The 14,406-nt window shown below is 36.7% G+C and overlaps 1 protein-coding gene across 14 annotated transcripts in view; it reads left to right on the forward strand.

Moving 5' to 3' along the window:
- Positions 1-14,406, forward strand: part of TMCC1 (transmembrane and coiled-coil domain family 1) — a 179,147-nt gene that overhangs the window by 117,738 nt on the left and 47,003 nt on the right. The window contains exon 1 of one of the 14 annotated variants that reach the window (XM_033131579.1): positions 5,944-6,069. The exons of 12 other annotated variants lie outside the window; for them this stretch is intronic. In XM_033131579.1, coding sequence (XP_032987470.1) covers positions 6,043-6,069 — 27 coding nt within the window. In that variant the 5' untranslated portion in view covers positions 5,944-6,042. Of the gene's footprint in view, positions 1-5,943; positions 6,079-14,406 lie in introns of those variants that run through there. One more of the 14 variants, XM_033131578.1, reaches the window with a different exon arrangement.

Genomic DNA, 14,406 nt, shown 5'->3' on the forward strand with positions numbered 1-14,406 from the left:
AGGGAGAACTTCAACAAAGAGATAGAAAACATAAACATAGCAATAGAAACCATAAAAAAGAACCAGTCAGAAATAAAGAACAATAACTGAAATGAACAATACATTAAAGGGAATCAGCAGTAGATTAGCTGAAGCAGAGGATTCAATCAGCGTTTAGTAGATAAGTAAGCAGAAAACACCTAATGGGAACAGCAAAAAGAAAAAAGAATCCATCAAATATATGATGATGGAAAGAGAACTGACTCTGGGTGATAAACACACAATATGATATATAGATGATGTATTACAGAATTGTACACCTGAAATCTATGTAACTTGACTAACAATTGTCACCCCAATAAACTTTAATTAAAAAAAAAAAGAATCTAAAACAATGAGGGGAGTTTAAGGGGCCTCTGGGACAACATCAAGCATGCCAACATTTGCATCATTGGGGTACCAGAAGGAAAAGAGGGAGCAAGGAATTGAAAATCTATTTGAAGAAATAATGACAGAAAACTTCCCTAACCTGGTGATGGAAATATACAAGTCCAGGTAGCACAAAGAGTACCAAACAAGATGAACCCAAACAGGCCTACACCAAGACACAGCATATTAGGTTGGTGCAAAAGTAATTGCGGTTTTAAAGGTTTTTTTAAAAAAAATTTGCAAAAACCGTAATTACTTTTTCACCAACCTAATAAAATCCCTAAAGTTAAAGACAAAGAATCTTAAAACCAGTAAGAGAGAAGCAGTTAGTTACCTACAAGAGAGCTCCCATAAGTCTGCTGATTTCTCAACAGAAACTTTGCAGGCCAGAAGGGATTGGCAAGAAATATTCAAAGTGACAAACAGCAAAAACCTACAACCAAGATTAGTCTACCCAGCAAAACTATCATTTAGAATCGAAGGACAGATAAAGAGCTTCCCAAACAAAAAAAAACTTAACGGAATTCATCACCACCAAACCAGAATTACAAGGAATCTTAGAGGTACTTCTTTAAGATGAATGAATAAAATGAATAATAAAACGGCAGTTACTGTATATCAACAATTACTTTAAATGTAAATGCATTAAATGCTCCAATCAAAAGATAGCATGGCTGAATGGATAAGAAAACAAGATCCTTATATATGCTACCTACAAGAGAATCACTTCAGATTGAAAGATACACACAGGCTGGAAAGTAAAAGGATAGGAAAAAGATATTTCATGAAAATGGAAACAAACAAACGAAAAAAGCTAGGGTAGCAATGCTTATACCAGACAAATTAGACTTTAAAACAAAGCCTATATAACAAGAGACAAAGAAGGACCCAGTAATTCCACTTCTGAGTATTTATCCAAAGAAACCCAAACGCTACTTGGAGGGGATGTGTGCATCCATATGTTCATTGCAGCATTATTTGCAATACCAGAGATACAGAGGCAACCTGAGTGTCCATGAATAAATGAATGGATAAAGAGTAGGTGGTACATATACACAGTGGAATATTTTTCAGCCATGGAGGGGAATGGGTTCTTGCCATCTGTGGCAGCATTGATGGACCTGGAGGGTATTGTGCTGAGTGAAGTATGCCAGAGAAAGACAGATGCAATGTGATTTCGCTTATATGTGGAATCCAAAGAACAAAATATGTGAACAAAACAAAACAGAAACATACTCATAGATACAGAGAACATTTTGATGGTTGCCAGATGGGGTGTGGGTGAAAAAGAGGAAGGGATTAAAAAGTACTGTTGGTTGTTACAAAGTAGTCATGGGGATGTAGGGTATAGCATAAAGAATATAGTCAATAATATTATAATAACTATGTATAGTGTCAGATGGGTACTAGATTTATCAGCGTGATACATGGAATGGGTGTTGGGGGGCAGAGTGGAAAAGGTGAAGGCATTAAGAAGTACAAATTGGTAGTTACAAAATAGTCTTGGAGATGTAAAGTAAAGCATACGGAATATAGTCAATAATGTGGTAATAGCTGTGAACTATGTGTAGCGCTGGGTGGGTAGTAGAATAGTCAGAGAGATCACTTCTTAAATTATATGAATGTCTACCACTATGCTGTATACCTGAAATTAATATAAAAGAATATTGAATGTCAACTGTAATTGAAAAATTTTAAAAGGAGAGGAGAAGGTGAAGGGGGGAATAAGAGATTCAAATTTCCGGGTATAAAACAAATAATGTAATGTACAGCATAGGGAATATAGTCAATAATATTATGATAGCGTGGTACAGTGTCAGATAGTTGCTGGGCTTACTATCACAGTGATCACTTCTTTAGGTCTGTAAATGTTGAGCAACTATGGTGTACCCCTGAAACTGATACATTGTATGTTAGCTGTATTTTAATAAAAATCTTTAAAAGGAAGAAAACTTTTTTTAACTATGTGTGGTGATGTATGTTAACTAAACTTATTGTGGTAATCATTTCAAAATACATGTTGTATTCCTAAAACTACAGTGTTACACATCAGTTACATCTCAATTTAAAAAAATACACAAAAGAGCTCATATAGCACTGCTGGCCACCTCAGAATTACTTCTGGGTCTGGAAAGGAATCTTGTTGATCATGTTGTCACACAGCATCCAAAGAAGTAATTTGTCCCCAAAAAGCCCCTCGCAGAGTATTTATATAGTGGAGGTAGAAGGCAGAAATACCAAACCAGCAATATCCTACAAAATGAGTACATTGCAAAATTTGAGGATGTTTGTGGTTTTGTTTTTGTTTTTTGCTCATTTCTTTGTTCCTTTGTTTTTAACCAGTAGTAAGCAAGAGAAACCAAATTGCTGTAACATGAATAAATGAACGCATGAAGTGGGAAAAAGATGGTTGGAGGGCAACAAACAGCATGGTGTAGTAGAAAGAACACAAATGGAGAATCAGAAAACATGGATTCTAGATCGGATGTGGCCACAACTGCGTCATTCACTTCTCCTTTGAAAGCCTTGAGTTTCACACTACAAAATGATGTGTTTGATCTGAATAGTACTTCTTAATACCCCTAGGAGGCTCTAGATATCAGAATCTCTGATAAGATGTATAATTGTAAAAAAAAAGTATAATTCTTATTTTCAAAATACAAACTACAGAAAGCAAAGCATAATAAAAGATTCCTGGCTGGTGAGAGTACATATAATACAGAATAAGAATGTACTGAAGAGGATGTGAGGTTTGTTTAAATGTTGAGAAATAGTAGTCTAGAAAATGCAGATAATCTCTAAAATCAGTAGAGTGCAGGATCTATTCATGTTTTTTGTCCCTAAATGCCAAAAACAGTGCCTGGCACATATAACACTTATTTAATAAATTAATATAGGGTCCCTCCACTAGAAAGTTTTATCTTGGACTTTGAAGAGAATAATTTAGAGGTGTAAAAATTTTATCCCTTTCCCTTATTGATGAGGTATGACTAACTCTTTTTGTCCCCTACTAATGCCTGTTCACTTTTGGCTTAAAGTCTGTAGCTATATAGTGTTATATTTACTTGTACAGGTTTATATGATTTACCAGATGCCCACTTTTGTTCCTATTGTGATTCATAGAAGAAAACATTACTTTGTCTCCTAGCTTTGGCACTGGACTAAAACTCATACACCAAAGGAATGTCTTACTTCTTCCCTCACAAATTTATCTTCTGTGGTATTGTGTTAAGATTATAAGAAAGACTCTCAGAACTCAAAAACATAATACAATTAATTATTCCTTTTTGATGGATAATAATGACCTCTCTGGGCACTGTTCCCTGTGTATTTTAATACAGGAATCAAAATTTCTTTTGATAGTCTAAATACCAACATAAAAATTTGTGTTTAAAGTAAATTATTTTTTCGGAGGTCCTTATGAAATGACCCAAAGCAAAACTTATTAAACATAAGGGAGACTGCATATCCAATATTTAAAAACTACCTGTTTTGAAACTACTCTTTTTTTTCTGTTGGGTGATATTTTTATTTCCTAGACTTAAATAAGATGCTGGATTATATCTTTATTTAAGTAAGTTTCTTAAAGAATGGGAAAATAGTATTAGAAATTGTAAGATATCTGTCATGTGTTTGGGTACAAATATAGATCCCAAAAAACTTGGAAATCTGTAAATAGTAAGAATATATATATCTCCTTTTTAAATGTGATATTAGTGAACTAATATTTATAAAATTAAAGCTAGTGTATCTTGCAGTAAAATAAAAGCCTTTCTTTTACTTCCTTTGTTTCTTCCTTATCCTTCCCTACCCCACCTACATTATGTATTAACAGACCTTTTTTTGCTCCCTCAATATGTCAGATATGTAACATGTACTATCTCAGGACCCTTGAACTTCACATCTCTCCCTGAAACACCCTTCCCCAGATATCCACATGGTTTTATTCAGATCTCTGGTTAGATATCATTTTATCAGAGAGGTCCCATTATTGTCTATCCCCTTTATTTTGGTTTATTTTTCTTCATAGCATTTTATCACCAATGAATACATTATGTATTTATTACATTTGTTTATTGGCTATCTTCCCCAGGTAGAATATAGGCATAATCTGTTTGTTCTCTGACGTTTCTCCAGAGCCCAAACAGTGCCTCAAATATTTGAATGAATAGCTCAGCTCAAGTTCCGCCTCTAACTTTGAATCTTTTCTCCAGCACGTAGTGATACACTTTCCTCGCTTCCTCTGGACATCCCTGTAGGTGCTTCCTCATGTTCTGCTTCCACTGATTCCTTAAAGATAGAGCTCTTACCGTAAACACAAACTGCATAGTAGGTGAGAACGTGGAGGCAGAACTGTGTGATGTGGCTTTAAGTCCCAGCCCTGCCACTTAGCCATGTAACTGTGGGCAAGTAACTAACCTCTCTATTATTCCATTCTCTGCATGTAAAATGGCAATAGTGACTGTTCAATAACTGGAGAGATGGAATGAGAACAGTGGGCGGGGACCTGATCGCCATGTTTTTTGTGTAACGTACCTAAGTGTTTGGACTTTTTCCTATAAGTAACAGTGAGCTTTGACAGACTTTTTTTAAGTGATAGTATGACATAGGATAAAATTTTCAATTTATTTAAAATTTCAACTTCATTCAGTCTGTGCTAACACTAAACTATTGAAGAACTTCTAACAAATTGACCTTCCTGTTGGTGCTGTCATGCAGTTTTTATTTCATCACCATACCCTGTGTTTACTACTGTTTCCTGGCTCCATTTTATTTGTGAAAAAGATTGGATCACTTTTGATCTATAGTAGAACTTCCCTAATGTAAGGGAGACCACAGATGTCAAGGATTATGTACATTGCCCTATGTTTTGTCTTGACAGAAATTCTGTGTTCTGGCTCCTTTTCATATTTAAGATCTTTTTTAGTGTTTCCCTTATTTCTAACAGTACACTTGTATACATTCTTGGTGACCTGAAAAGAAACAATAATGTGCGTTAGGTTTGTAGCAAACTTTGCCTTTGGGGTAAATGTGAGAAATGAGGTTATTTACCATATCTTCGGTTGTGGCATACATGTTACCAGAAAGATTTTTTCAGAATATCCTCCATGCTCCATTGTAAAGTCACAGAGAAAGTTGGGGTTCTTTAGCTGGATCACAGTGCTCAGCACACTGTGTCTTGTCTCACATTAGAGTCCGTGTATTATTTGATAGAAATCAAATAACCAGTACCTCTTCAAATGTTTTATTTCCTGTGTGTTTCCTCCAGACACAAAATAGGTTCAAGGAGAAAAGTTCTTTCGTACCTTTTAATATTTTGAGCTGCTTATGTTTGGGATTCAAAGTATTTTTGGTGCGTATTGCTTAACTGGGCTGAAAATTCTCTCATGTGACAGCAGAGATCTCTTGTTTTGGAATTGCCATTACTTTCTAGAACAGCCACTCTGTACAGCGGCCAACATGCCCTGGATCCTCCTGTTTCATATTACAGTGATACTGCTTTGTCAGGGTAGAATTCAGCCTCACAGGGCTGGAGTCAGTCTCTGCTGACCTCATGGCACAGTACAGCATGTTCAAATCTGGGAGAAACCCGAGGGTTATTCGGCATATTCCTCCACCTTCTCCCTCACAAGCATGGAACCCTCACTCTCCTCAGAAACCGTATGTTGTGTATGTGTGTGTATCTGTCTTTTTTTATTGAATTCTCTTCCTTAATTCTATAATTCTACAGCTTTAAGTGGGGGCTGGTTGAATAGACAGACACAGGAAATGCTTTGAGCTGTTGAAACTTAGCATTTTTCAGCAATAGATTTCAGCCACGGGCATTTGCTATTTTTGAACTGACTCAAGTAAGGTTGCAATAATCGAGAAGCATGTTACGTGTTTCCTTAGTTGTACATTTTACCCACAGCTATTTGGGCAGAATGCAGGGAGCTCTTTGGCTGTGTGGGCATGCTCAGAGCACACTGGAATGTCCTGACTCCTGTATGGAGGGCTGCTTCAGTGTAGAATCAGTATCATGCCCACTCTCTTAGGCTAAATAGTTAGCAGAAAATAAGTGTTTCTTTCAATGAACAAAAGAGTTTGGGTTGCCTTGGCAGCTTGGGAAAAGCTTGGGTTAAATTTGAGGATGCCAGGCGTTCATAACAAATAAGAATTTGGATTAGAGCCATTTGAAATATTTCTCACATTAAAAAAAGGTTCTTAACCACTCAGCTACTTGTTTTCAGTGTGTTTTTCCCAAAGACTTGTTAGTTTTCTGAATTGTAAAGCAGTGAGCATATATCTCAGTGCTAAGTTCATATCTCTAGATAAGCAGAACAGGTCCCTGAGATACAACTGGATAGGAAGATGATCTGCTTTATGCAACACAACCACCATTTTCACATTTCATCCATATTCTTAAGTAGAAAATGGCCTAAAGCTTGATTTTTACCATGCTTTTTGAGTTGGTTTTATAAATGATACATATTTTCTAAGAAATGCTAAAGCAAAGCAGATTCTTTATAGTTTTACCTGATTCTAAAGTTAATGTACATTATTAATAGTTTGCAGTTGAGCCATTGGACTTTAAGATCTGAACAGATTTTTCACTCTGAAGTTTGGTATTGAATTACTCTCTTATGCCTGTGGTTGATAATTTAAATGCCAACTTTGTCAACAGATCTGTGCCTCTGATCTGTACCCCTTTTTTCTGTTGTTTGTTCTGTATCTTGGATTTTAAAACCCTGGCACATCTCTGCTTATTCTAAGGTTACAAAAGGTCAGTTTACATATCTATGTTTTATTAAAAATGCTAGCCCAGGTTGAATGGGGTGGTCAGAAGGAAAGAATTTTAAGAGAGCCCTTAAAAGGACAGAGGGTAGAGACCGATAATAAAATAGAAGTTAACTCCTTTTTCTTCATTATTGACAATCTAGAGGAAAGAGGGAAACGTAGAACATTCTTTAAATATTCTTGATTTGATTTGATTTTCTCCATTGACTGCATTCATTCATGAGAAGAGAAAGTTTGAATACATATATAAAATATACACACACACACACACACATACATATATATACTTAGTACCTGAGTAAATGATTGTAGATTAAACCGTTTTCTTCCTTACCTACCCACCTCTCTCTCTCACTTACTCATACTGTTCACCAACTCTGATGTACTAAAATACTCTTAATGAAACAATGATTAAAATGTTCAGAAATGGGGTACTTGCTCCAGCATCTGGAATTTTTAATATGACTATCTGGGTATACCAACCCAGATAGGAAGAACACAAACTACTGTGCTTTGTGAAGAGTTCATTCTAAACTATAGAATGAACATTTTGAAGGAAGACTCAAGAGGGGCAAATGTAACTGATTCTAAGAAATAAATGGAGAGTTTTAGAAAAGTGGGACATTATAGAACCCATTCTATAAATGTTGAACATATCTATATTTTAAACACATAAGATTATAATACTGTGGATGTTGACCAGTTCTAAAGATTAATAATTCTCTTTTCCTTTCTTAATAACCCTGCAACACTGCACATCTGTATGTTTATGTTAAAAACATATATGTAATGCAAACATTACAGACAATTCTTTGGCCTAAGGAATAGGCCAAGTTTATTGTACAAATGATATTGCCTAAGTTTATTTGTTCAAATGCCCAGAATTTACAGTGGCAATTTAGAACGTACATGTGTAATCACTTGGTCATCTATAGATGCTGTGTATTTTAAACAAGTGTTATTTACATTGGGCTGTCGTTATATTAAACAGTGAACTTTTGAAAGAAAAAATAAAACTCCCCTCATATCTAAACCTTCATACTGCTTCTTGACCTAAATCTCATCATTCCATAGGGCTCAGAGCCACATAAAGGTCACATTCCAAGGGAAAAATACAAAAGTCTGCCAACATTATTTTGTAATTGTAGGATTTCTTTTTAATTGAATTCCATTAAAAAGAAATAGCTAGTGATTTGATGAGAAGTATACAACACTGCCCCAAAAGGAGATTGTTTCGAGTTGTGTTTCCCTATTCCCAGTGCTCAAAATACCTTCGTCTCTTTAAAATTAGTGAACTCGTGAATGTATTATATCCCTTAAGACTACTGGAGGGAAAGAGGTCAAGAACTCTGACCTAAAGCTTAAAAACGTTTGTCATAGATTATTTTAATTCATACCAGAAATGATTAAATGACACCTCCAGTATATCCTGTCTGGAACAGGATGGGAACAGAGGGTGGTGTAAACAAATCATTTCTTCATTGAACAGTTATTGAGTCTATGCATCAGGGTTTAGACTTTGAGATAGACTTGGGGTAACAGTGAACAATGCAGACAAATCCTCTGCCCTTATGCAGCTACCATTCTAGTTGGGGAAGATGACAATAAATATAAGCCTAATGAAACTGTAGAATATGTTAGAGAGGGATGGGCTATAAAAATAACAAAGCTGGGTAAGGAAGATTGGAAGTGCTGGGGAGAGACTGCCATTTTTAATGGGATAGTAAGGAGAAGCCTCATTTAAAATGAGACATTGGAGGAAGGGCTTGAAAGAGGTGAGTAGATCAGCCATACAACTGTCTGAGGAATGAGCATTCCCGGTAGAGGGTACAGCGAGAAAAAACCCGGAGTGTTCCTGATGTGTGCCAGGAATAGGAAAAAGGTTGGTAAATTAGAGAATAAGGGAGAGGCTAGTAATCAGAATGGGGGTAGCAAAGATGTAATAGAATGTCTAAGTTAGCTTCTGTTGTGTAACCAGCTACCCCAAAGAGCTGGCAGGTCATTCACCTGCACTGTTGATAGTACTGTAAATTGCTGTAATTTCTGGAGGACAATTTGCTAATTGTTAGGCACGGCAGGAGGAATGGGTTGCAGGAGACCAAGATAGGTCTACGTATTAGAATTGATTTGGCGCATTTGAGCAGCAGGAGGTCAGGCGAGAACAGAGGGAAAAGATCATAACCTCCTCGAGCAAAGAGGGGTGTGGAGTTTTATAGGAAGGGGTGAACGAGGCTGTTCCCCCTTCAACAACAAAGGGTTTCAGGGCACGACCAAGCCCGCCAGCTCCACACCCCGGCCCCAGGTCGCCGTCCAGACCATCCAGGCCCTCGCAGGCCTGCTGATGACAGGCCCCTAGGAGATAAGGCAAGACAGGATCAAGACAAGATGGCTTTTGGGGCGGCCGGATGGCTCAGTTGGTTAGAGCGCAACGTCTTAACAACAAGGTTGCTGGTTCAATTCCCACATGGGATGGTGGGCTGCACCCCTGCAACTAAGATTGAGAATGGCGACTGGACTTGGAGCTGAGCTGTGCCCTCCACAACTAGATTGAAGGACAACGACTTGACTTGGAGTTGATGGGCCCTGGAAAAATACACTGTTCCCCAATATTCCCCAATTTAAGAAAAAAGTAAATAAATAGTTATAAAAACCAAAAAAGACAAGATGTCTTGTAAGAAAAGGTTTCTGCTCCTGGTTTAAATATGGCTTAACAGTAATCTCTGTCAAAGCGTAAAACATATGCTGTAATTTCTGGAGGACCATTTGGTAATCTCTGTCAAAGTGTAAAACCTTATATACTTTCTGATACACTGCTAGGAATTTACATCATCAGTATATTTATAGAAGTTCACAGAGATATATATAAATGTATTATAACATTGTTTGTAATTTAAAAAACGAGAAGAATTTGCTTTGTTGCCCAACTGAAGTTCAACATTAAATATCTTTGACATCCCCCTGTCCCCAAAGATAGTGCAACCTTCCTCCTTGTTGAGGAACTGGATCCCATATTATCCTCTTTTATTGGTTATCAGGTGGGTTCACAGGAGTTTTTTTAGGTTTCCTAGAGATAAAGGCTTTTCATTTATTCTGTTTATGGCTGTCCCTGGAGATGAGGTGTTCAGAATGAAAGACCTAATACTCTAAGATGATACTCACGAAAGAGCAATTAGGAGCAGAGTGGGCAACAGTAGGAAGCTGTTAATTTGAAAACAAATCTTTAAGAAGTAAAGACTACATGGGTTAGTATGTGAAAATGAAATAGGGGGCTGGGTAGTCTAGAGGAAGTTTACCAAAATTCTGTATTTTCAGATAATTCTTTTCATTTCTAAAAGCTCCGTTTTTATTTTGAAGCACAGAACTGCCAATCAGGTCACAAAATTTAAGAGAACAGCAGAGGAACAGGGAACTTTTATTACATACTTCTTTCTAAACTATGCTGCTTTTACATTCTACATCATTGCATTTAAATTTATCATACATTTTAATGCACATATTTTATCAAATAGAGGTTATTTTATGAAACAATCTAATTTTTGCCTCTTTATCTTAAGTTGTATTAAATTGCTTGCATCATTTGACTCAGCGTTATTCTCCGCTGAATTAATTATATGCCAGATTATCTCTAAATTTTGGAGCTTGATAAGGAAAAATAGCGAGTAAAGCCAAGTGCAGGACATCCAGAGCCGCTGTTTATACCTCAAACAATGAGCAAGACCTAAAGAATTATATTCAATTAATTACTTCATTTGGGGCCTGAAAGCAGGATTAGAGTAAGCAAAAAACGTTATTGGTTCTCAGATGGCTGTGGTTCTCAGATGACTGATCAGAGTGAACATTTTCACCTTGAAGGGAGGCAAGGGCTCTAGATTGCTTTGCCACTAGGGCTTTAGTGGTCTCTAAAAGGGAGAATAATACTCGTGAGAGACTGAGGCTCAAGAGACCTGGTTTATCGCCACAGCCCTACCACAACTAGGTAGGAAACTTGGGGAATTCAGTTAACATGCCCGACCTTTGGTTTCTCATCTACTAAATAAGGCTGTTTCACAATATAACCTCTCAAGATCTTTAGATTTTAGGAGGCTCAGGTGAATATCATGTATATGAATATACATGAACAGACATGTATAGATTGGTTTTAAAAATAAAATACGTTTTTCCAGGGGGAATCACTTCATAAGTTATATATATGTCTAACCACTATGCTGTACACCTGAAACTAATATAATATTGAATGTCAGCTATAATTGAAATTTTTTTTTTTAAGACTTAGGAAAAATAGCAGATCCCAGAGTCACCTTAGAAAGTCTGACTTAGAAGGTTTGGTACGGCGCCGTGCATGTCTCTTTTGGAAAGTCTCCTGCTCAGGCAGCTTGAGGAACCACTGGTGTGCATGTCTCCATCTTTCTTCACTTCTGAGCATTGCCTCCCTCTGTTCTCATGACTAACTGTACATCTGCTGCTCTCCTAGATTAGATAATGTGTAAGACACTGTTACTCACTTCTGAGCACCTCCCACTTCTAGCACTCAAGAAATGTGTGTTGACTTGGGTCCACCTTCAGAGACTTGATTTCCTCCGGAGATAGGATTTTGCAATCAGTTCTAGAGGCTGATAACAATCAGTAGGGAACTCCTTCACTGCTCAACTTAAATGTTTTACTCTTTAGGTTAAATCTGGCTCATTCATCCAGCATATGTTTTATGAGCACCTATTAATGTGCTTAGGAATTTAAAAGTGAACTAAACAGAGAAAAATTCCCACCCTTCGAATCTACATTTGATCATCCCATCCTGTCATCCACCATTTGGGAAGGCTCACTAAAGGTGTTGACCATTGTGCCTCAGATTTCTCCTCTCAAGGATAAGGAAATCTTATCCACCCTGTTCTTCTGGTCATCTCCTAGTCCACCCTGACCCCAGTCCACTTACCAGCCTATGGCTCTTCTCTGCATCCCCTCCAAGTTCCCCTTCTTCCTACCTGAGTGGATGGAGCTCAGAGGATGTTTAGGGAAGTGAATCTGCTCTGTATGATAGATCCTGTAATAGGGGATACATGTCATCATGCATTTGTCAAAACCGTAGAGTAAACGCTGATGTAGCCTATGGACTTTGATGATAAGCAGTCAGGGTTGATTCATCAGTTATAACAAATGCACCACCCTGGTGAGGAGGTTGACAGTGGCGGAGACTGCATGTGGCAAGTCAGGGAGTAAAGGGAACTCTGTACTTTGTGCTCAGTTTTGCTGTGAACTTAAAACTGCTCTGAAAAAATAAAATACATTTTCCTAAGGCTCTCAGAAATGGGCAGAGACTCAGGTCTCAAACTTTGCATATATTCTGTTTCTTGTCAGTTTATTAGATTTAAAAAGCAGTTTCTTAACTGATTACAATTCTTCAATTACAAACTACGTACAGAAAATAAATGAGGGATTTTACTTGACTTAAACTGGAATTACTAATACTGTGTAAGAAAATCTGGATTTAGACAGTCACAACTTTGGGTAGAGTGTGTTAAACAAAAGATTTTTAACTTCCATGCTAAAAGTCTTTTTAAAAGAAAGGATTTATTAGGCCATTGCTAGCAAAGAGGAAAAAGACCGGTCTTGGACATGAAGTCTAAACCACCAGCCCCATGGCTAGGTAGGAAAGATAACATGTTTGTGTAACTGGAGTTTTGCAAGAATTTTTATAAATCAAGTAGCGGGGAGAAAGATGTAAGCCTTTCTGAAAGGATTTACATTAGCTGTAGACAAAGGGGATGGGAGTGGTAAAGCGGGGCCAGCTCTGGGATAGGCCCATCAGGTAGGTATCAGACTCCCCGAGGCAGAAGAGTCCACTCCTGTGGATTAGCTGTGGGTAGCAGACTGGAAAGTTTATGTGTAAATAAGAAGTGGAGGCCTGTGGAATTCTATGGCGCCTGGCTATTCTCTCTTTTGGGTAATCATGGAAATAGACACCTGGAAATTAATCCTAAATTCCAACAGATATACAAGAATGTGAGCAGTCTTTTGTCAGAGCTGGTTCACAGCTATTAACAGGCCAACTGTTCTGTCTCAGACTCTCACTCTCCAGCTGGTATAATTTTAATTGGAAACATCTCAGAATTTTTTTCTTGTCAGGTGATTATTTGCTTTCAAAAGAATTCATTCTGGAGTTCTTTTAAGTAGCTGTTTTAAGTCCAGTGTGGTATCATTAAATATAATCAATATTATTCCACATGTAAAGCTTTAATTTACATGTTATTTTACAGGAACAAAATCTGCCTTAAGTGAGAGTAGCATATCTTAATTTACATGAGCTTAATCTGTATGGCCTACCAATTAATAAGTTGGAATTTGAAATCAGTAAAAAATGTACAGTGAAATGGCTATTACTGTATGGTGTATATGTGTACTTTTAACATTTACTTGATAGTCTAAAGTTTTAAAAACACTGAGTCTTAAGGTAAAACTGTAATGCTTAAGTTTTTTTATTGATGTTAAAATTAGGTATAAAAAGGTATTTTCTAGGTACTGTTAATTCTTTGGAAAATAGACACATTTTCAGTCTCACTAAATTGTTACCATTAAAGACCAGTTGTGTTGTGTTAGGAATACATAAATAAGTGCTTTATAAAAGAAGCCCTAATTACTAAAGTATTAAACAGATTTTCTAAATTTAAGTTATCCCCGACTAAACTCATTTCCTTTTTTAATAGGATTATTATACAAGTGGATGAGAGGTACTCTGAAGACATGGTATCTAGATTTCAGCGGTGCACTTAACAGTTTTTCATTATATCTTTGGGGGAAATTATAACTGTTTATTCATAACAGAGTAAGTGAATGAATGAGTGAAAAGAGTACTAACTCAGATAAATACCAGCCTAGGATAAGGTCTCTCTCTGATGGGTTGCTGCAAGATACTTCCTGTCCTGTTCAACCTCTTCATTAATTCCTTGGCTAAAGACATTGTCGTACTTAATCAGAATTGAAGGTGTCAAACAGTAGAAAAGAGTAATTAAAATTTTGAGCCATAGAATTTGAATCCAGTGCTATTCTCAAATAAGAAGCGGAAGTCATCACATTATATGATTCAGCTATACTACATTTATGTGATTTATGGAAAGGGCAACTTCTTTTTTTATTTTTTTATTTTATTTTTCAATACAGTTGACATTCAACATTATATTAGTTTCAGGTATACAGCATAGAGATTAGACATTTATATAACTTACAAAA

Source organism: Rhinolophus ferrumequinum, chromosome 17 (genome assembly GCF_004115265.2).
Source record: "Rhinolophus ferrumequinum isolate MPI-CBG mRhiFer1 chromosome 17, mRhiFer1_v1.p, whole genome shotgun sequence".
NCBI classification, from domain to species: Eukaryota; Metazoa; Chordata; class Mammalia; order Chiroptera; family Rhinolophidae; genus Rhinolophus; species Rhinolophus ferrumequinum.